At 38.7% G+C, this 24,357-nt stretch overlaps 2 protein-coding genes across 2 annotated transcripts in view; one reads left to right on the top strand and one right to left on the bottom strand.

Moving 5' to 3' along the window:
* Positions 1-349: 349 nt before the first annotated feature.
* ncf4 (neutrophil cytosolic factor 4) lies at positions 350-22,916 on the bottom strand. The gene is made up of 10 exons (XM_007257613.3): positions 22,747-22,916; positions 22,346-22,430; positions 21,490-21,643; positions 18,741-18,811; positions 18,020-18,147; positions 15,701-15,749; positions 6,873-6,971; positions 4,523-4,698; positions 4,320-4,385; positions 350-2,603 (listed from the first exon to the last, which is right to left on the bottom strand). The coding sequence occupies exons 1-10, from the start codon at positions 22,776-22,778 to the stop codon at positions 2,399-2,401; spliced, it is 1,065 nt and encodes a 354-aa protein (XP_007257675.1). The 5' UTR covers positions 22,779-22,916; the 3' UTR covers positions 350-2,398.
* pvalb7 (parvalbumin 7) overlaps positions 6,982-24,357 on the top strand; it is a 35,594-nt gene continuing 18,218 nt past the window's right edge. The window contains exon 1 of the mRNA XM_007257612.3: positions 6,982-7,057. The gene's annotated coding sequence lies outside the window, so the exon portion shown is untranslated. The remainder of the gene's footprint in view (positions 7,058-24,357) is intronic.

Below are 24,357 nucleotides of genomic sequence, written 5' to 3' on the forward strand. Positions count from 1 at the left end.
TTTAATGCTTTACTAAAAACAAATGTGGGGTTTAAATTGGTCTCGGGCTCACAATGTTGCGGATCGGGCTCATACAGAACATGGATATTTTGGGCTCTGTTGTTGTAAAACAGTTTCAATAAATAATGTTTTGTTGAAAATCCATAAAATTCTGTTCATATGTGGCGTTTGGAATCTGTTTTGAAGTCAGAACAGGGAGTAGTAAAACAAAAATTATGTAAAATGTTCAATCTGCTACTAGTTTAAATGGTTTAAATAGTTTAAGGATGACTGAATAAGTTGACTGAAGAGTAAACTCTTTTGAAATGTACCTGCAATTCCAAAATGGGCACAAAAAACTACAACAAACTTTACAATTTAATTATACTTTATTACTTCATTAATGCTAAAGCATACTGCATAATGACAATACCAACAAGACAATAATTTAAACTACATAACAAATATTTAAATCACTTTAATGTTTACTTAAATAAAACAAAAACAACTAATAGTATATATTTCAAAGGATATTTTCATTTTTGTGTTTTTTTTATCAAACTTAGCTGCTAAATCTGTGTCAGGTTTGCAGCAAGGGAGATGCGGATGCGGACACAATTGTGAGTATTTATTAACAAAAACAGACACAAACAAACAAATAAACAATAAAATAAAAACTTTAACAACGACCGACAAGGGAAACCGAGACAAAGGAACTATATACACACATGGAAGTAGCAGGAAACAGGAAACACCTGGGGACAGGTGACGAGGGGGCAGAGCTACAAATGACACACGTGGGAGCACAGATAACAAGGGCGGAGCAAGGAGAACACAAAGAGGGGCATGTGCTGGAGAGAACATGACTAGAAAAACACGAGACGGAAAAAACATGGTGACAGACAAAAGACAGGACGAGTTATTATACTGCATTTACAGTGTAAAACTGCATAATGTCCTCATTATTTTTAGGGATTTTTCAGGGTTAAAACTATAAAGCGTATACAACACAGCAGATGTAGCAGAGTGTGTGTGTGTGTGTGTGTGTGTGCATGCTCAGTGCCTAAGAAAGCAAAGCGCTGATGGACAGAATTTCTGGGCAGCAAATATTCTGCAGAAAGGAACTGAAAGAGGGAAGCTGGCACAGTGGGTACTGGTTAACATACACAAACACACAGATTCAAAAACAACACACACACACACACTCTGTTTTCTCCACTGTTTGCATATTTTGTAAGGTAACATAATTTTATCTCAGAAATACATATTTATGTCTTTATGTATAACTAAAGAGATGGTATTTTATTGTTTACGGAAAAATATGAGAAGTTAAAATGCAATGTTGCATACAGTACAGATAAAAAAAAAATTTTAGGCTCCTAATCCCATTATTATAAATTAGGCATGAACTGAAATTAAATTTTTGGGCTGAAACGGAACAAAATGAAATATTTGACCTAAGGCTCAATACCGAAGGTTTTCATTAATTTTACCTCTTTTCCACTGTTGCATAAATAAATGTGTAGTTTGGTCGTGTGTGGCGGTGAGGTAAGAGGTGAGGTAACTGACCTCATTTATATTTACAATAAAATAAGGCTTGTGTCGCAAACGCGTGTTTTTAATGAAATGGATGAATGCAGCCACAAGACAAGTGTCAGGAGTGTGTCAAAGTAAAATAAAACGCTTTAAACATGGCTGAATAACATGCCATTTATACAGCAAGTTTTAATATAGCCTTAGATCTACAAGTAATTTCAAGTAAATTTAAAGTTAAAAAAATAAAAAAATAAAAAGTTACTTTCATGGTGTTTTCACACCTATATTTTGTTTCTATGATACGGATCAGTTGATGGAGCGTTTCTCCCTCTGTTTGATTTGGTTTCACACATAAACGTAAGCGCAGCAAAATGCGCACCAATAAATAAGATTTTGTGTTCCAGTGCGTATATATGTGCAGTGTGAAGCTGATTTAACACTGAACGCTGAAAATGTACACTGTTTTAATAGGACCTGCAGCTCAGATGTCCGCGTGACTGTGAGCAGTGAGCGCAACACTGACCGTGCGTGTGAACAGCATGGAGCAGCAGATACAATGATTGTTCATAGATGTGGTATTTAGCATTATCTGGCTACTAATATAACAGATTACACTGCGCCTTTTCAGCAGTTTAGCTCAAATAAAAGGAGTATAATTGATAGAATCAAACAGCACTAAGGATACAAACGAATCATCTGTTTTAACTGAAAACATATATTGCTGGTGTGAAAACGCCCAAAAACACCTTCTAAGAACAAAATTCAAATGGAATGTGACCATTTCAGGGCTTGCACTTGCTTAGACAAACACACACAGACAAAACACACACACACACACACACACACACAGACAAAAACACACACACAGACAAAAACACACACTTCAGTACTCTGTGTTGTAAACGGACAGATCACTGGAATGGGTGACGTGAAGTTCCCATGGAAACTGATTGAAAGGTCTCTTGACTGTTGATCCACTTTTGCCCTCCCTGATCATCAGAGCCACGTCCTCATCATCCAGGATCCGCACCAGATCTCCTTCAGGGTCCCGGTAGTTCAGCGCAATGTCCTCAACCTGGAAAACGTCCCTAAAAGAGACACAGACAATACACACTTCAGCAATAACACATACACACCAACCTGTGCTTATTCACACAAAGCCCCAAACAAAAAACGATTAGTGTTTTTAGTGGGCGATTTCCATCGCTGATCATTTTTCAGCTCGATTGGCCAATCGCCAATACAAATCTTGGGCGGGACCAAATGCTACATGAATAGAAAAGAGAAGCCAGGGGGCAAATCCCTCTAATTACAGCCACGTTCTTACATTGATTGTAAATAAACAGAAGAGCTTAATTCACCAAAATAAACTGACTTATGGGGACATATGTTTCTTATTTATTTATTTAGATGCCTATACTGCAGAAACGGGTATCTATTGTCAGATTCTGCATTTTAAAGAATCCCTTTAGCTTTCTTAAAGCAGCTGCAGCGCTCAGTGTTGTGTGTGATTGGTGGTGTTTGTTAGCTAGCTCTGCTACTCACTGAATAGGCTAAATATTGCATTCTGGAGAGTGGTAATATACAGTTAGTGAGGTTAAAATCTTTATTTTTTCCACCATGAGGCACGTCAGTCCTAAACATGGAAACGCTGTGTAAGGACCTGAAGTGAGCAGTAAATGTGAGGAAACCTACCAACATTCAACATCCCAGAGATAGAGCTGTTCTGTATGTATCCAAGCTGGACTGATCAACAGTTACCTAAAGCCTTTAAGTGCAGTTATTGCTGCAAAGGGGGGGTCACTTATACTAATACGCAAAGCAAAGGTTCACATACTTTTGCTGCTACAAAATATGTAATATTGGATCATTTTTCTCAATTAAAAAATACCTAGTTTAATATTGTTATCTTGTTTGTTTTACTGGGTTCTCTTTACCTACTTTTAGGACTTGTGTGAAAGTCTAATGATGTTTTAGGTCATATTTATGCAGAAATATAAAAAACTGTAAGGATTCACAAACTTTTAATGTGTGACAGATCAAATTTCCAGCCAACCTACAGTTTCTGGCTATAATAAATAATTTAATTTTGTACTGAAACTAGTCTCTTTAGCGAGTGCCAACATCTTTGCAATGCACCTTATGCTAATGTTTTCTATGTTACCCATATCCTTATAAGAACATTAAATACCAAGCCTGAGATTCACTACAGACTCACTAGATTCACTACATTCACTACAGACTCACTACAGAAACTATCAGAACAAAGTCTTTTGCAGGACAAAAAGAGCTTTTCTATATTTATTAAGATATTCTTAGAAGTTGTGCTCAGTGGTCAAGCAGGAGCTTTGGGTTGATTTCCAAGAAATGAGTGTGTGTGTGTGTGTGTGTGTTTTCTACAGAAAAGCATATGCAGCTTAGCCACAAGGATTTCAAACTTCCCCTTATTAGACAGTCTGTCTGATTGACCTTTTCATAGTTACTCATTTTTCTCCTCATCGAACTCAAACAGCAACCGGAGACCTGAGCGCTGAGGAGAAGCGCCCCCTATTACGCTCCTCTGAGCTCAGCGCCGCGGGGGGAACAATAATAAGGATGATTACAAAGCCGGGGAAATAAATGAGCAGATGACAAATTGGTACAACAGAGTAATGAGCCAGTGAAAACGAAATGAAGGGTGGCGAAATGGAAAATTAAATGAGACAGTGAGATAGAGAGAGAGAATGTTTGTGAAAGTGTAAAAGTGAAGTGTGAAAGTGCACAACAGCTCACACAGCAGTAGCGTGTGAGTGTGTGTGTCCTACCTCATCCGTGCAAGAAGATCAAAATACGATGGCTGGATAGAGAGGTCTTCTTCCACACACACATCCCTGCAAAGAAACACCATCTTCATAATTCAAAATACTTCCAAATAACTCATAAACCATTTCCTTCCCACTAAGCCTCAAATACCTGCCCATAAAAACTACCGATACCTGATCCTCAAGTATCTTCTCGTATAAACTACCTGGTGGTAACGCCGTCCGGCTCCAGCAGATAGCAGTGCAGGCAGCTGTAGGAGCTCTGAGCTCCATCTTTTCTTTTGGATCCTCGACCTTCTTCATCTGAGTCACTCTCGGGAAGAGGTTTAATAATTTTCACGAACGACTCTGGGAAAATGCCTATTCGCTCTTTAACAGTACCCTGAAAAAGAGAGAGAGAAAAAGACAAACGGACAATATATACCACAAACATAAAACAGGCAATATTCACCATTTATTCACCATTCACTTTGACACTGCACCATACTGACATCTGCTGGTCAATTACCAACATTGCACACCATCACAAGTAGATGTTGAAAATTTTAGACAGATTTTAAAGATGTAAGTGAAGGTCAAAGAGAAATATTACTGTAGATTATGAGGTAAAATTAGCTAGGATTTGATGGGAAGCTGGGGCAGATTTTGGGGAGGTACTGGGGACGTATTAGTGAATAATTGGGGAGATAGCTAAGGTCTTGGAAAGGTCCTGGGGGGAAGTTTTGAGGAGAAATGGTGAAGGATTTTGAGAGATGTAAAAGTTTTTGGGAGAAATGGATTTGGAGAAATATTAGTGAATAACTGGGGTGATAAGGGTGGATTTGTGAAAAACAGATGAGAAATACGGCATGTTTTGTGAGGATTTTTAGAGATAGAGGTGGTTTTGGGGATATTATAGTGAAGTTTTAAAGAATATGTTAGTGTAGTAAAGGTTTTAAGGAAATCATAGTAAATGTTTAAGGGTGATGTAAGTGAAGGTTATGGGAGGATATTAGCAAATGCTTTATGGAATATTAGTAAATGTTTAGGGAGATATTGTCAAAATGTTTTGAGAACATGTTAGTAAAGCTTTTGGGGAGGTAGTATAGGAGGTTAATAGGAAAGATTAGTGAAGGTTTTGCTGAGATTCTTGTGGTGATATAAGGAGAGCATTCAGACAGAAATTCGTCTTGCAGAAAGTAAATGAAAGTGGATGTTGTGTTGATATATTAGGGGATGTATTGTGGAGATGTATTAGACGAGGTTTTAGGGCATTAGGTAGGGCAGTAAGGATAAGCACTATGTTCTCATTCCCCTATATATGTATGTATATATACGTTTTCTCTTCCTTTTCTTTCTCTCTCGCTTTTTAAGCTCCATTTTCATTTTGAACTCAGTGTTACTGACAAGCTGCTCTTTAAATAAAAAATAAATTACTATAAGTGGATCTCCCACAGCGCTCAGTATCAGAGTGTGTGTAGCATATCTGCCCACTTCAGACGCTTCACTCCTCTGCACACTCCCACATCAAACACCTGCACACTCATACCCTTCCTCCCTCACTTTCTCTTCATTCGTCTCTTGCCTGTTCATCTCTACTCTAATATCTCTATCTTGTCTCTCTCTATCTTGGATAGTACCACTGACTGGGTTACTTATTTACACATCTCTTTCCCTCTCAGCAACCTCTCTCTAAATCATTTTTCAACATCCCCTCATCTCGTTCTCTCTCTCTTTTACAAGATCTACATATTATATAACTCTGAATCTCTCTTTTGTCTCTATGTTGCACTTCAAGTCTTCCTTTCGGAAACACAAAGAGCAAATTTCCATGACTATTTTTATTTTTGCAAATACTTATTCAGGCCTGGAAATTGCTATTTTCAAATACCATGACTTTTCCAAGTTTTTTAGACTGTATGTACCCTGTCAAATTAGCCAATACTGCTCTGGTCAAATAATATTTGGTCTGTATTGACAGATGCCGATTTGGTGTGCCTACATGCTGAGCATCAGCCATTGCCGATTAAGTGTGATCTGATCTGAGTAACTTAACAGTAATAATTGTCTAATACCGATCACTTTATTTAGACAGACATTCTGCACTGATTTATTCAGATTTTCAGTAATTTTTCGATTATATAGTGTGTTTAATATTTTATAATCCAGACTGATCTCCCTGACCATACAAATCGCATCCCCTTTAAAATGCTGCAGTACAATTACTTACAATCTAAATGAAGTTATGTTAGGTATTCAAATAATTACATTAATACAGTTTTAATATTTAATATTTTTTCAGCCTCAATTTGTTAAATACAAGCAAAATTACCAATATTTTATTGTAACAGGTCATCAGGTTCTGATTGATGTGTTACAAAGCACTGCTGTATTTTTACACCCTTAACTCTCTCCTCCAGCCTTCCCACCATCCTGTCTTCTCCTCCCTCTCTCCATCACTTGCTCTTTCTCTCTCTCTCACTCCCTCTCTTCCTCTCTTTCTCGCTCTCACTCCCGTCTCTATCACAGTCTCCCTCTCTTTCTCTCTTTCCCTTTTCCCTCTCTCCTTCAGCTCACCTCAAGCCAGTCTGCGTTCACTCTCCGCAGGAGGAAGATCACATCTCCAGCCTTCAGACTCAACTCCAGTTTCCCGCTCCCGCTGAAGTCAAACACCGCCTGAAACACACACACACACACACGTACACACACACGCGGGCAGAGAGAAAGAAAGAGCACGTGTCAAGAGTGTGAAAACGCAAAAGGTAGGACACTGCAGCCTAACCGTAACTTTCTGATGAGTGAGAGAGAGAGTGAGCGAGAGAGTGAGCAAGCGAGTGAGTGAGTGACTGAGTTGGTGAGTGAGTTGGGGAAATGAGAAGAAAAATAGATGAAAGAAGGAGACAGAAAGAGAAAATGACTGAAAGAGTGAGATAAAAAGAGAGTGAGAGAAAAGGAGTAAAAGCTGTTTTACTGTAGGTTTTATTCAGTTGTACTTATTCCAATGCATGAAATCTATTGTGTGTAAGCCACAGAGTAAGTGAGTCAGTCAGTCAGTAATTGTTTAAGCCAATGAGTGAGTGAGTCAGTAGATGAATAAATGTTTCAGTTGGTAAGTGAATAAGTGAGTCAGTCGGTAAGTGAATAAATGAGTTAGTCAGTAAATGGGTGAATGATTGAGTAAGTCAGTGAAGGCATGAACGAATCTATCAGAGAATAAAAGAGTGAGTAGGTAAGTGAGTGAACGAATAAATGAGTGAGTTAGTGAATGAATGAGTGGGTCAGTCAGTCAGTCAGTCAGTGAATCAGAGAGTAAAGAGTAAATGAGTGAGTGAATCTTTGCCTGATTCTTTGTCCTGTAATCACGTTTCTGTAAAGTTGCTTTGTGCCAACACCTGTTGTAAAAAAAATTAGTGAGTCAGTGAGTGAGTGAGTCAGTAAATGAGTGTAAAACTAAACGGGAGAAAATACTGGTAGTAAAGGCAATGTTTTACGAGCAGACAAATCTGTAAGCACAGCAAAGAAATAAAGCAGTTAGCACAGTGGTCAAGTGTGTGTGTATATGTTTGTGTGCTACAGTGCTAAAGTAAAGAAGTGTTTTGTTTTGCTGGAGTAGGAGTGAGTAGGTGAGACGTTGTTAGATGGCATCAGCTAATTATGTCTTGGCAATTAAACTGTAGTGTGTGTGTGTGTGTGTGTGTTTAGGCCCGTGGGCAGAGCATGTACAGAGACTCAGAAACGGTGTTGCTAAAAGCTTGTGCTGTGTTCATTAAGGTGAAGGACAATACACTGGTCCACTCTGCAGGACGCAGATGCATTAGCCTTTCTCTGCAGCCTGAATAAAACTCCATCTCTGCCTGTGATAAAGCCTCTTTCACACCATCTTCATCTTCCTCACCAGCTCCCCAACACCCTAAAGACATCGCTGCAGTATCGGTGGAGGCGTTTTTGTGTTTTAAAAGAGACGAATCTCATCAGCATTGTTGGTGTGAAAGTTTCTGAAAGACTATGGCTTGGTTATTCGAATCTTTAAATTCTAATCAGTATAATCAGTGAAAGCTCCTGATGTACGTCTCTTTGGTTGTGATTAAAAAGACACTGATCTTCCTTTTACAAAAAAGAAATGCTCAGCCCTGTTCTGATATAAAGTGTACAATAAAGAAAAGAGATTGTAAAATCTAGCTTCGGATTCCAAACACAGATTCTGAGCTTTTGTAATAATTAAAGATGAATAAAAGAGCAGCTATAAAAATGGGTCTAGTGTTGTAAGAAATACTAATAGAGATACTGACTGAAGTTCATTATAGGTAACTTATTTAATTAATTAATTTAAATTGTACAGTTTAAAATACTTTCTTAACAAAAATTCACAGAGCATGTAATTAATTCATTTTTTTAGATTTTTTATTGCCTGATAGTACTATTAAAAACCTAAATATCCAAAATGTGATTGAAAAAAATGATAAAAACCAAAAACAGAAAAAATAAAAAGATCATTGGTCATTTATGGATACTATCAATGTTAAATATCAGGCAACCATGAAAATGAATAAATGCTAACCTGTTAATAAAACCCATTAACACAAAAAAAGTTTTGACTGTATAGTCAAATCCCGCCTGAAGCAAGGATAAGCTTAGTGTAGAGACATTCTATAAATGTGATTATACCCCAAACCCCCTGAGACAATATAAAATCACATAAACACTCAGAGCTCAAAGTGACAAAGCAATTTCCTTCACAGCTCAATATATGTGCTAATGAGTTACCCTGTATCTTAAACAGAGAACTCTTAATGTTCACACGAAGGCACTGTATTAATGGATGGGAGAACATTACTTTTTCTGACCACTGATTAATTCTTTGCCCTTTTCTGATCTTTTTTGTTAGTTCACTGTTTAAATGCAGTTTTTTTACAGGCTTTAAATAGCACTTTTCCACCAAAAGAACTCTAGTTCTTGAACCAGTTCTATTCAGGGCTATACTGTGTTACTTTTCAGCTAACCAGGCTGCGTTTTCACCAGTTTAGTGGTATAACCGTCAAAACATTATATTATTATTTAGAAATTATTTTTTGACTGATAACATACATCTAAAACATTACTTTAAAAGCTGGTTTGAGTTTTTTCTGTTTCTAGTTACCTTCTGCTGGTGTTTTCAGGGTCAGTCTGTTCTGGACAGGGACTAGAGAGAACAACCCTAACTTTAGATGGTTTTATAAAAAGACCCTGATTCCAATTAAGGAGTCAGCGACCTGCTAAACGAACTCCTTTAGCACATGCTATCCCACCTGGGAGGAAGAAGATGGGTCTCTTCGGTTAAATGAGCGACACACTTTTGGTTTGGAGAGTCCCAGGAGAAAAGGGGGTGATACAAAGAGATGACTGCAGGCTTCAGGGTGCTAAAATGAAGTTTTCATTTGGATCCCCACAGAGGGAACATTATTAATGTGTAATTACAACCTTTATAAATCCTTTATGATAAATTGCCAAATATGTTTTTGTGTTACTTCAGGTGGTTATTTCTAGAGGCGGCCAAATTCAGATCAGTGCTCTAGATGGAGACGTAATGATTCATTAGAAACTCCTACTACTTCTACTGTTAAGTCATTTAAACTGACAAAAGTCATGAGATAGCATACACCTACATATTCAATGCAGGAGACCCAACACCCATATCATTTAGCTTCTATGGGACATGACAGAAGTGATAGAACACCATAGTAATTTCTGTTCTACTGACATGTGGCACATCAGTGTAAGTATACCATATGAGAATCACTTTTGGTACCATGTAATAACTTCTGTTCTGCAATCTGTGGCTTTGATTGGCCCAATAACTCTAGCAAACAACAGAAAACACTAGCAGCAATTAAGAAAATGTCTTCACACATTCTACCAGTACTGTGCAGCAACAGAGAAACAAAGAAAAAGAATAACTTCTACGCTTTGTGAGATATGACCTTCCTGAAGTTGCTTCAACCACTGTAGTTGAACTGACGCCAGCGGCTGTGCCGTGTTTTAAACCGTGTCGAAACACCCCGACTGCCCTCAGGAGCTCGACTGCCGCCGGTTTCAGACAACTCATTGAAATGCAGCTAACGCAACGCCCAAATTTCATGCACTACTTACCAGAGGAAACGTTCAGCCCACTGAGAGATAAGAGACGGACGCATCCGTCCGAGTCTGAAAAGCAGATGACTGGCAGCCCACACTAAGCTGCATGTAGACAGACAGACTTTCTTTGTGACACTTTCTGTAGACCAGAAGTATCATAATGATCACGTAAACCACTGACCACCAATCTTACCCAAAAAGTGCTGGTGTGGCTTCAGGTTTTCATCCCTATAAACCCCAAGCATCCCAGATTCCATGTCTTTAATCAGATAGCCTTGTAGCTTCAGTGCAAAACTACAGAAACAGACTTCAGACTGCAAAGTCAATTCAGGTTAGCATCATATGAGAATTAGAAAAATGGATATAAGATGTTATGGCGATATGAGTTTCACGATCTCTAAAAGTGTTGCAATAACATTGTGAATAATAGCAACCTCAAACTGCATTGCAATGTGTTGCTACAGAGGGAGCGCTTCACGCTGCAGACTGAGCTTATATGACAATACGAGGCTGGAGGTAGAGGGAGGTAGAGTTATAGTTAGAGGTCCACAGTAAACACACATACCAAACTACTTTTTTATCTGGTAAAAGACGAAAAACCTTTTAGGAGATTTATCCAATCAAGAATCTCGATAAAATGATAACAGCGCTTTCGTACATCACATTTTTTCGTCCATATCGTACACTTCTACTTGGTCCCTGTGGACGTGATTAAACCTGGAATTAACATGCATTTAGCTAGTATTTCTCACACCCTTAAAGCCGTAATGGAAGGGCAACCTCAAGAGGTTTGGGTTTTTATCTATCCACAAGATTAGATACAGGGAAAAAGGAGGAATATGGGGAGGAGGAGAGTGCAAAGTTGTTTGACATTCAGGTAGAGAGAGAATGAGGGTTTATATAGGGCTGGGCAGCTGGCTGTGGAATAATTAGTAGTGAGGAAATTTTACGACTGGGGTTCCTTAAGCTCCTAAGAGCGACCCATTCTTTCAATAATGTTTGTAGAAACAGTCTGCACTCGGGTTTTATGCACCTGTGGTCATGGATGCAGATGGAACTTCCAGATTCAATGATTTGGATGGGTGGACGAACACTTTTGGCAATATAGTGTAGTGGAGTCTAATCACCTAGATCAAGTGAATATGCAACAAAAATGCACCTTTTTAAAACATTTAAAAAAACGCTTCTTTCTATTTATCGGATTGTCCCAGTCCTAATAAAGTTGTATACTGTAAAGAGGACAAGATAAGAGCATCTAATGGGATCGACCTTATCTAAAGAGCATCTAATCTATTCCTAATGGTTATTTCTGGAAGGACAGCAAGGGCACTTTCATCTGTGTGACTGTGGCAGTATATCCAATAACCGTATATCTATAGGAGAACTCACAGGAAATCCCAGAGTAATCCTTTTCCATCTCTCTATCTTCCTATCTCTCTCTCTCTTTGGGTATGGTACATCCCATGAGCAATCCAAATCTGTCTGGGGATAGCGGGAACAAAGCTCAGGGTCAGGACTGCGCACCTACAGTACGCTCTTATTGACCTGAAATCAGTCCTAGAAGAAGATGTCCCAGCTAAATATGAAAGTGCTTTTTTCATGCAGGTCATGTATGGCTTCATCAGATTTAGCCAGTGGTGTTTAGTGGTGAACTGAATGTCAAGTACTAGATGTGAAGTATTGAGGAGTGTATTGTTACTCTATGGGACCCTTTTTGATCTGTAAAAAAATACTTGCCCTATTTTCCATCTTATTCTTCTCTTTAAAAATGACCTTTCCCACTCTAATCCCAGTAGTTAGTTCCCCTGTGCTAATAGTGGCAATATTTTATTTCCCCCAGAAATCCGCATTACAGCATTTTGTAGTGGAACTGTCAATGAACTAGCCAGTTAATCACTGTATATTACTGATCATGCAGTTTGTGCTGTTGATCACAATAAGAGATTATCTGTACGTAGTCTTGATTTTTGTGTAAAAATGATAACGTATTTGTACTTTGTTCTATCAATAATTGGGGGAACATTGTATAAACTGTACATCTGTAAAATACAGCTATACAGTAGTATTTCTGATAAAAAGTCTAAAAAAGTGGCTTCAAGGTCAGTGGACCTAAAAAACACACGCACCAACAAACACACACAAAGATAATGTAATGTGTTTGATATGGCCTCTGTATGGTGGGCACTGGTGTAAATGAGTGTATTGAATCATGCTGTCCTGTTCTCTCTCAGTAAGACTAATGTCCTGAGCTCACATTCATTCATCCTCTACATCCTCCTCTTTATCTCAATCACTCTCTCTCTCACACACACACACACACACACACACACACACACACGCACACACACAGACCACCCTGCTCACTTCTGTCCTATGCCCACAGGCTACATGTGTGTACGTGTGTCGCATTTTAGTATGTCAAGGTCAGTATGTACAAATTAATGCTATTACCAGAGCCATGAACTCCACCCAAGCGTGTGTGTCTCTCTCTCTTTCACATGCTTGCACACACACACACACACACACACACACACCTTGCCAACAACCTTCCTACTGAAGCTCCTTGTGTTCCTAACTCATGGAGACTACTGATTCAATTTAGGCAAAAAAAGCAATAACGATAATAACTTTAAAATCATGCAATCCACGCAATCACTGTCCAACCTGTCTTTATCCTTAGGCTGTTTTAATTACTGTGACTTTAAGACTGATATATTTAAATGAGCTTACTGTGACTTCTTATTGGCTGATCTGTATTGCACCTCATTTAAAGAAAAGGCCCTGGGTGAAACACCTACACCAGTTTTTGGTGCTGCTTTGCTGGGAGTCACTGGAACGACAAATCTAATCTTGGACCAGATATCTTATACAGTCTATATGGATTATCTCATGCGGTGTAGAATATAATCGCTTAATTTAATTGCAATATGTTTTATAGCTCTTTTACCAAACAGAGGTGAGTAAAAAGCAAGCTACGTGGGAAGAACCACTAGCTAAAAGCGATGTGGGTTACCGAAAGATTTAGGGTTTCCTCAGTGTAGCGCTGTCGGACGACATTTGCTTGCACTAACTGCAGATAGAACTAGCGGTTAGCTTCTAATGCTAATGCTCCTGCTCTCAGCCTTAGTGAAAATCTGTAAATCTATGCTTTACTTAACTTAGTTCACCCCCACCACCACCCAACGGCAAGATCCGCTGAATTAGAAGGGAAACATGGCGACACCCCTGTTCCTTACTAGTGGAGTTTAATGCAGCTTACGTATGAAAATAGACCAGAGTATAGACGTTTTTTCATAGTTCGCCTTATAATCCGGTGCTCCTTATAATCCGGTGCGCTTAATAGTGTGAAAAACTCGGTACAATATACAGAGGAAAGTTCAGTTAAAGGTGAAATCGACAGCCGAGATACAACAATTGTCTTGTAAAGAGAGCTGTTTTGGGGGCAAACTCCTGTAACCTTTCCATTTGTCATTCATTCATCTACAGCATTTTCCAGAATTTAGAGAGTGAGTTAAATTTAAATTATGTTATACAGGCAGGAGAATGTGGAGTTAGTGTTGCAAAGGAAGCTAGTCGTCCCTTGTTACCCACTGTTCTACAGCGACCAATGCTCACGCTGCTCTGCTACCATCCCGTCATCAAGCGAACTGAATGAACTCAAATGAAGACAGAAAGAGGGAGACTGATAGAGATGGATAGATGATAGGAGTTAAGAAAGCAGGGAGGGGAAAAGCAGGGACATAGATAATTAAAGAAATTAGTAAAGGAAGTAGAGCAGGCCAGGAACTAATGATAGTGTGACCCTGTGACCTAGAAACCAGGGGGGAGCGACACACCTTCACAGAAAGAGGAACAGAAAAAGGGAGAGAGAGATTACACATGTGGAAAAGAGTGAGGGAGGAAAATTACACCATTAGAGTATCCTCTCGCAACAGTCCCATCACAACCCACTAATGTTTTAAGATTTCCGTCACTCAGTCACTCAGTGGGGCTGAAGGATATGGAGAAAGCACCAGTATTGTCACTAGACTGCAACACTGCATATGTGACAGCATGCAAATATTAACTCACCAGGATGTATTACGAGGCCCTACACTGTTGTTTCTCTATCCCAAAAACAAAACAAAACAGCTGTAAAAAAAAACCTTACATGACATAACAGCTGGAGAGTACAATTGGATATTATTGATATCCTGATATCAATGTGAATAGTGCTAAATAATATTAAAATTTCATATTTTAGTTTAAGCTCCTCAAAGGTTTTTTTGGCACTTGGCTTGGCTGCACGCATTTTTTTCCAGGCTAAGATGTTTGGTAAGTTAGCTCCCTTACACCCCATTAACAGTCCATTTTCATACCTTGTGCCCGTGCAGCTAAAAATAAAATAATAAAATAGAGACGAGTTTAGGAATATATGGCCGAGGTGGACGTATTGCTATCTTGTCAGCGGAAAACACAGGTGCTCCACTTACTGATTTAAATCTTGACAACAGCCAACAATCAGATGTTCTGCACTGAAAAGTGCAGAAGCACTGCGCCACTAAAATCGCAATCCGCTAAAGTAAAAGAAATGGCAAGCTGGTTGGTTTATTTCATATTACACCCAAAATTAACCACACCCAGGATTAATAAAGAGAATTATTACGCATGTTTGCATTCTCACAATACCAAATACATACTGACACACCCAAAATCAAACTGCATAGTGCATTGGTGACAACCCACAGCAGGCAACCCTCACAGTCAGCAGCAACACAACCATTAATGGCCAGAGCTGAGCAAAAAGCAAAGCACTATACTGCTGGTGATGTGAAAGCCATATCACAGACAACGTTCTGAGAAAGCTACGCAAATCAGAGTGCAATGCTTTGGAAATCCACCCAATAACGATTGTACCAATGACCTTACTCATAGCATGTGGCTAACAGCTGGCAGATAATTCATCACTCATTGTAGTGTGTGTAGGAACACCAGCGTTCTCGCTTCCACAAAGTTAAGTGTAGCTCTCTGTGTTGTAACCTGAGCTGAAAATCACGATCTGGTGCTGTTCTGTAGATATGCGTGTTTTGTGTGTGTGCGTTTGTATGTGTGAGTGGGATCGTGACTGTGCTTCTTTAGCACTGTGGCTGCACTTACTTCCACAAAAGTGTAGGTTTGTGTGTCGTAACCCTCCGACCACATGTTGGAGCTGTTCTGTGAGCTTCTTGGCAGCTCTCACGCGTGTGTGTGTATATATGTGTGTGAGTGTGTGTGGGCTTGTGAAAAAAGGGTTACCAAGGAAACAATTACTGTACCTCTGCTCTGGGGGACGAGAGAAGGTCCGTTTTGGGTTTCTCCGTCTTGCTGGAGGGAAGAGAAAAAGACATGCCAAAAAAGAGAGAGAAATCACACATATATTTTACACTAAACTGCAGCAAACACACACATACAAACCCACACAGGATTTTGCACTGTATATATACAATATATGGACAAAATTGAGGAGACATGCCTCTTTATTATTATATTCAGGTGATCCAGTCAGCCCCATTGCCACAGGTGTATAAAATCATACACCTAATGACCATCTAAAGAGTAGTGCAGAACAGTGTTCAACACTCTGCTGATCAACAAATTCAGAGCTCCAGACCTGCAGGTAGAGCTGCAATGGGCTGCAAAAAACTCCACACTAATGTCTATGGATTTAGAATATGATAGTACAAAGTTACTGTAGCTTTCCCAATACTTTTGATCATATACTGTGTATACACTCTATGGACAAAAGTTACATCTAAAATCAAAGGTATTAAAAAGGTTTATCTTTTTCCACTCTTTAAAGAAAGCTCTCGACTAGATGATGGAGCACTGCTGTGAGGATTTGATTGCATTTAGCGATAAAAGCTTTAGTGAGGTCAGGATGCTGGATGAGGATTACTACCCCAACCTTATCATTACCAACTCCCCGACAACTCGACACAAAATACTGGATGGAGCTCTAGTATCCATCATTTCAGAGAACACAGTTGTTCCACTGCTCTACAACTCAGTGCTGTGGGGCTTGATAACCCTCTAGCCCACGCCTGGCATTAGGCATGCAGCCAAAAGTTTCATGTTTATCTGCTTAAGAGAGAAAAAAGAGAAAGAGAGAGAGAGAGCACGAGAGAGGAATAGATGGTAATAAAGAAAAAAAATGGAAACAAGAATAAGTGGAAAGGATGTAGAGAGTGTAACTGGCAGACTGTAAGCAGTCGACAGATATAAAAGAAAAAGAGATTAAAAAATGAGACGAGTGGAGAGACAGTAGGTCAGGCAGTCACACAGAGAGATAAGAATAAAGGGTTAGGGTTAGAAAGTTAGTGTTAGAGACAGAAAAATGGAAGACATAGAGAGACATAGTGAGAGATATGGGAGAGAAGGAAGAGAAAGATTAGACAGGGAAACAGAAAAGTATACAGTGAAAAGGAACAGTGAAAAGAAAGAGGAAGAGAGATTGGAGAGAAACAGAGAGCAATAGGAAAGAAAGAGAGAGACAGAAATATTAGACAGATGTGCAAGAGAGAAACACAGGAGAGAGAAGAGATAAGAGAGAACAAGAGAGAGAAAGATGTGAGAGATAGGGACCTGTACGTGTTAGGAGAGAAACAGAGAAAGATTGGATTGATAGCAAATAGAAAGACAAAAAGATGTTTAAGAGAGAAAAGAAAATGAGAGGGAGAGAAATTAAAGAAAGCGAGAGATCAAACAGAGACAAAGATTTGAGAAAAAAAAGTGGAATAGAAGGGAAAGAGAGAGGGAGTGAGTGAGCAAATAAGAGACTGTGAGACATAAGAGAAACAGAGAGATATAAGAGCCAATATGAAGGACAGAAGAGAAAGATGGGAGAGAGAGACTGTAAAAAGAGAGACAGAGTGAGAGAGAGAGATGTAAATGTAACCTATTTAAGTGCAGCAGGTTGAACAGTGTAAGTGTGGGGGCTTTATTATATAAACACGTCTGAATCTCTCCTACAGAGTGTTTAACGCTGTGCCTTACACACACACACACACACTGCCCACTGCTTCTGCACTGCGGGGCTGTAATGAGGTTAAAAGGGTCCACATTAAAGATTTATGAAATCCTATTTAGTTTTATCCTATTTTATTATCTGAGGGAGGTTTCTCTAAACCTAAACTAATCTTAAGCACTATTGCTGGGAGATTAATCAATATATATTGTTAAATTAAATTGTTGGTTAAATGCGCTTTTTAAAATTGAGCATTCGAGACTGTACATCTTTAAGAGCATCTCCATAGATAGGCTTGAGAAACATTTTCATGTTTTACACTTTTCATTAACTAAATATAAGGAGGAATTTTCTGCACCTTGTTCAATAAAAAAGCTGCTTGTAAAGTTGAAGGGGGCTGCTTGCTAGTCACAAAATATCTATATTTAACCTTTGTTTTTAAAGTAATTGCACGCTTCTGAGCGGCAAAAGAGCTAGCTCTGTGGTTAAAGGCTAATGCTAATACTGCTCCAACCTCAGTGCTGGAGAAACTTCACTGAAACTTCTTCTAAAAATAAGTGATGGTGTGACAAACTTTAAATCCCATTTCTCAACTAATTCTAGAGGGTAAAATGAGGAGAAATGTTCTTACACTCTTCGCGTGGGGGGCCGGAGGCGCCGCAATGCTTTGGGCACTTGCTGACTGTCCGATTCAGTTTGGTAGAAAAACATCCGAATTAAATCGTCCAGCAGCACCCAGGTAGGCAAACAAAGCAACTTCTGAACACAGAGAGAAAGAAGAGAGGAGGTGGGGAATTGATTTTAGCAACTGAAGATAAAACCAAAGAGGAAATTTCTTTTACAGTAAATCAAATCAAATGGCATGTTTGACTGCTTACTTGATTAATTCTTTAAACAGATGAGAGGGAGAAAATGAGTGAGAATGTAACAGAAAGGAGAAGCATGCCTGAAAAGAGGAAGTGTGGAGTTTTCGGTTGTTAAATGCAACACTGCTGAAGCCACCACAAACAGATATGTCACAAAAAACAACATTGCAGCAGCACAGGTACCAAAAGTGCACATAGCCTTCTGTGTAGCACCTAATTACTTAGCTTGAAAGTCTGTAAATAATTATAGTCAAATTCTCTTTAATTTATTTTTGGGAAATTTCTAACAATATGTAAGCATAAGCATTGGGCATATATATAACATATATAATGCTTAAGCATCAGGGTCTTATAATTAAACTTAAAGATCAATTGTAAATCTTCAGTTAAAGGGATCTGGCAAGTTGCAGAAAAAGTTTATGTTAAGGCAAAAAGCACAACAATTGGTCAGTGCATTTGAGAGGAGAGCCATGTGAGAAAGCTCACCTTCATATACGTGTTGAGTTCAGGGATTCTGTTCTCTGCTATTTCCTGCTTGTTGCCCATAAAGACTTTCCCTGCAGGACAAACAAAGAAATGAACACAACAACTAGAGAAATAAGCAGCTAGCAATTAATTCCCTTATGAAGCAAAGAAAACAATCAACCAGCTTCCCGAGGCTCGCGTAAGAGCTTTAATTACGACCCGAGCACATTACAGGAAATCACTTCACACTTTTTCATTTATTTAAACCTGCAGGAGCGGCCCTTATGAAAAGCGTTCTCCTGCAACAAGCTCTAATAAGATGACCGCTTCGCTCAGACCCGTCAACGGAATCAGATTCAGCCTCATGTTAACGAGCCTGCCATCATCTCCCTCTTTCTCGATCAGTCTCTCTCTCTCGTTCATTCTTTACTAATGGACTCGGCTGATGGGCCCTATAATCCTAATTAAGCTCCAGGGTTCTATATTTAACACCAGAGGGTTTCAGAAAGAGAGAAAGAGAGAGAGAGAGAGTAGGACAGATGCAGAGTCATTATCTTGTTTCAACATTACTCCACTCAGATCAAACAATCTTCACCAATTATGCCACTAATGCGCCTCATTCTAATTATATTCCATATTGTATTCTCAGTCGTAGCAGGACAATCTGTTATCGTCATGGGTGTTACAATCAGGCTCCTGGGTCTAATTTGCAAGCTACTTAGCTGGACTCATACAATCAGGCTGCTGTGCGAGGGCCACAGGCGCTCCGACTGCAACTCTATTTAACTCCCAGTTGAGGTCCCTCATGCTTTTTAGTTTCTACTGTACTTGTTCTGTTCTGTTGCTGCTTGATCTTCTAAAAGCCTCATTTGATCTCACACACTGTTTTCTCTTCTAACAAACACTGTCATTCAACTTTAGACCAATTGCTCCCATTGCTAATACGAAAGAGCAAATCCACACACCCTGTTAAAATGCTCCCAATCGATTAGAAATCTTTGAAGCAGATAAAAATTAACCCTTTTGGATCCATGCCTAATGCCAGGCGCATGGTAGAGTGGTATAAAGCCCCCAAACTTTGAGCTGTGGAGCCATTGAACAGCGTTTTCTCGAAGGATGATGCTTCATCCAATACTTTTGTATGGGGTGAGGTGACTTTACTTAAGTTTTTTTAATGAAACATCAATCAAATCCGCACAGCAATGCTCCAAAATCTACTTAAAAGCAACACCTAGGCAGCAGATACAATTTCTATAACAAAAGTAAGATAAACTCTTTTAAAACCCTTGATTTCCGAAAAAAAAAAAAAAAACAGAGAAAACCAGAGTACCGGTACTGAGTTTATAGATGCCTGAATAAACAGTAACGCAGTAAAGATTCTATATGAGTGGCCCAGCAGAAGTTGCACAAATTAGGAAGTTATAATCACGCAGCTCTGTGGCTCACGCACACATAAGCTCTTCCACTTTTCCACATTATGCTCTTGACTTGCAGTGCTGTGTGTAGTTGTTCTTAATAAAAGAACATTCTTGAATAACAGGTCTATGCTTCTTCAGAGTTGCAATGTTAATTAACATAATTCTGAAAAAAGTTTGCTCATTCAAACATTTTTTTTAAAAAGCTTCATTTTAACGCACTAGCTACTAAAATAATTTCAGGTTGAAATTGGGCTTGGGCTCATAATGACAGTTTATGGGCTCAGGCTGGATTTTTTGGGCTGGATATGAGCTCTAGTAGGAGTCCTAGCTAGAAAATCCCTATTTTATTCTAAACAGATCTACAGTAAGGGGCTTTTTAAGATACTGTTTGACCTCAGCACCCTAATGGAAGAGCTGAGCTCCTGAATATTTTAAGGACCAAAACTCTGCCTGTCAGTTGCAGTTCCTGTTGGACACAGTGAAATTAGCAGAGTGACAGTAAGGGGCAGTAAGGGACAGTGAGGGACAGTCAGGCATAGTACAGGGAAGTAAAACAAATGATGGCATACAGTCCTTCAAAACGCACAGCCAGCGCCCTACAAATGACCACTGCACCCGGACAAATTCAATTATACTGTCAGTCTGCCAAGCGTAGCACCGAGAAAACACTGAATGCATGTTCTTTTATGTAGGGCTCCTTGAAATCTGCTTTAAGTCTTCCCAAATTCTGCATATTTTTCTCATTTTCTTTTTTTCTGATGTTTTCCTCCGTTTAGATCAGTGTAAAAAACACTCAGACAGATTTAAATGACAAAAATATAACTATTTTGTTATTAATCTTAAAATTACTTTAATACATTCTGCAACTGTGATTAGATGCCTAAAGCAGCCTTATTGAAAATTGATATTTTTTGCTCTTGTGCTTACAGTTAGGGAGCGTAATTTACTTTTACTCTGCTGCAGTAAATATAAATCATGCTTTAAGACACCATTCTCCCTATTACAATCAGTGAAGAATCAACATAATTCTTAAGCAAATATTTTAGATTTTTATTGAAAATATTTTTTTATAATGTTGCATTAAAGGGTCATGTCAGTGTCAATATTGGGCTTGTGTCAGCAGAAAATGGCAATTAGAAATTTGAAGGCTTATAAAAAGCCTGAAACAACACTGATGTGTATTTAGCTCCAGTTTGTTTAGGCTGGAAAACTTTAGTTTGTTTTTAGAGGGAGTGGATGATGGACAGAAGAGATGCTAAAATCTAGAGCTTTTTAGCCTTTCAAAACCATGTTTGCTCCCCAAGGTTCTGCTTTGTCCTTGTTAAAATGAATGCTGTAAAAAAGCCACTCACCAGGCAGAGTGGGAAGGAGGCAGGTGTAGGGTCCTGGCTGAGTTTCAGGGGAGAACTTTTGCTCCAGGCTCTGATGCAGAGAGAAGAACTCGCTATATCTGCGGTAAATCAGATATTTACTGCTTCCTTTGGTCTTCACCTCAATCACAAAGCACTACCATAAAAAAGAGATAGATAACAAGACAGATGGAGAGAAGGAGAAAAAGTGAGAGAGAGAACGTTGTGTATAAGCCATCATAAACAAGCAGAAAGCAGATACATTTTAGATTGTGTGTTATTCTATGAGTGCCGTTATCAGCCGGTAATGGACCGTAACCGAAGCTCTCCTTGTATTACTCCGCCACATACAGGTAACCTAGCTATGATGCAGCGCTTACAAGCCAAACAGCGCAGCTACAAACAGAGCAATAGAACTATTTTAACTGGCGGAGTGTTTATAACAAAATAGATCATATTTTCTCAACCTTTTTGACTCAAAATCTTTCAATAAACAGTGAGAATAGAACTGTGGTATAATCACAATAATACACTTGAGGTCTTGCCTATAACCTGTAATATTGTCACTGCTGTGCTGATCTACTCTGTATTCAGCCCACTTTCATTTTGTTGCAGTAGTGTATTCATAAAATAGTATTTTTTAGTTCAGTGTTTTGCCATATCACCAAAAGTATTGTTATCACAAAAATACCATAAAATATCGTGATATTATTTACGGCCACTCCTAGTTGATTTAACGTTAATTCAACTTTGAAATGCCAGCTGGTTCTGTAATTGTTTTTAACAGGTGGATAGTAAGTGAAATAACTCATTGAAGGTGTTTATTTATTTAAACATCACTGAGGTGTTTAAAACTCACGAAATAAACCATGAAGCCCCTCTTCTCCTCAATATCTGCGATGGTGGCGCTGACTGGAACATTGTCCGGCAGCTGCTCAAAATCACTGAGAGAAACCAAAAGAGTAAAAACAGGGTTTAAAGAAGGAAAAAGTCCTTAAAAAGTGTTTAATTGGCATCAAACCTGTATAAAACCTTTTAAAAACAGTTCTTCTGTGAAACCTGAACAAATTAACTAATACATATCGTATTAAAACCTTGTAGTTCATTTATACAAATAGCTAGCTTGGCTAATCTATTTTTAAAACGCCTCAGAAACCTTCAGTTTACCTCACGCCAGTTTACCTCACGCGCTTTACGTTAAACCAAAAAAATAAAAGTAGAAAGTAAAATAAAGTTGTATTTTTTGTGTTTTTCTCTCACCTCTCCTCTCTCAGCTGCCTTGGGAGAGACATGGCGAACTCACGGGCGAAAGAAAGCTGTGAAATCTGTGAGAAAAGTTGTAAGAAAATCTCTGGTTTTTAAGCAGTAACTTAATCTTTAGGGAAGCGAAAGTTACGGTACTTTTTTCCCGCCCGTATTGCTACAAATCCCGCCCCTGCATTTGGATTGGCTAATCAGTCGAGGAGCGGCCAGCGGCTTTCGTTCTGATTGGCTGTCAGTGCAGATTCACAGACATTGAGAGCCAATCCTAGCGCGTGAAGGCTGGGAGTATCGGAAAACGGGTGGGAAAAGAAATATTATATAACTTCTCGCGAACTAACACAACTACTAGCATGTAGGCTAATTTACCTCAGATTTAGCAAAGCTAACAGTTAGCTAACCTAAGTCACAAAGCACAAAAATGTATGTTTTTGTAAAGTTAAGCAGATTTATAAGGTAAAAAAAAGTTTCTTTCTTCTTTTTAAAGCATCTTCTGAGGCATTTGATGTATTTACTGAAACATCCAATTCGTTCATTTTATTGACTTTTATATGTTTTTTTATTGAAACCATTTATATGTAGTTATCTTATTTTAATTTAAATGTTTATTTTATACGTACTTCTTATTTTGACTACTCAATTACTAATGTCATATAACTAAATAATCTAAATATCTAAATAATTTCATTAAATAAGCGAAATGTATGATACTGTAATGTACAGGCCAAACAACTAATTTACAGCTTTGGAAAAAAAATAAGAGACCACTTAAAAATAAAGAGTTTCTTCGATTTTACCAAATTGATGATCACAAGCCATCAAACCAAGCTGAACTGCTTGAATTTTTGCAACAGGAGTAAAGACATAAAGTTATCCAAAAGCAGTGTGTAAGACTGGTGGAGGAAAACATGATGCAAAGATGCATGAAATCTGTGATTAAAAAACAGGGTTATTCCAGCAAATATTATCTTTTATTCTTTTTCACATATTACCTTTTAAATCGTTTTTTTTTTTTTGCATTATTTGAGGTCTGAAAGCTCTGCATCTTTTATTTTATTTAAGCCATTTTCTGCAAATAAATGTTCTAAATGACTACCGAAAGACAATTCAGACCAATAGCCACCTGTAACCGGTGGAAAATGAGTTTTATGACCACCATGATCCCCATCTGGACCATACGGCCCATCAGGAACACACCGTTCACCTGCGCTACTAAAACAGGGTTTTGGGCCCAGTTTTGTTTTCCAGGCCTGATTTCGTGTGACCTGGTTAAAATGTAGGCTGAGAGATTTTTAAAGAGTTCCTGTAGGCGCTTTAGTAGTATAATAAAAGAGGGAAAGTAGTTCCTGAAGAACTGTACAGTGTGTGGCTGCCCTAGTTCTCGGAAAGGGAGTGTGTAATACGTCTGATAAACATGACCCACTTCACAGGCTGATAGTGGCTGTGATAAAACATTTGCAACAAAGAAAAATGTCTTTATTAAATTCTGTGCAGAGTTCACACCACATACACCGCACTGTCCGCTAGGGGGCAGCACTACAGCAGCAACCCCAGGTTAAAGGTGCCTGATAATTAGCACACAATGAATTAATAAGTATATTACAGTTATAT

This window comes from Astyanax mexicanus, chromosome 23 (assembly GCF_023375975.1).
Source record: "Astyanax mexicanus isolate ESR-SI-001 chromosome 23, AstMex3_surface, whole genome shotgun sequence".
In the NCBI taxonomy this organism is placed as follows: domain Eukaryota; kingdom Metazoa; phylum Chordata; class Actinopteri; order Characiformes; family Acestrorhamphidae; genus Astyanax; species Astyanax mexicanus.

Bases quoted from the DNA above. Each gene is read 5' to 3' on its own strand.
- ncf4 (XM_007257613.3), bottom strand. From the start codon at position 22,778: ATGTCTCTCCCAAGGCAGCTGAGAGAGGAGAG. The intron at 18,148-18,740 runs GTGAGCTTTCTC...CTCTGTGTTCAG, and splicing joins AACTCAACACGTATATGAAG to AAGTTGCTTTGTTTGCCTAC. The intron at 15,750-18,019 runs GTAAGAACATTT...TCTTCCCTCCAG, and splicing joins CGGCCCCCCACGCGAAGAGT to CAAGACGGAGAAACCCAAAA.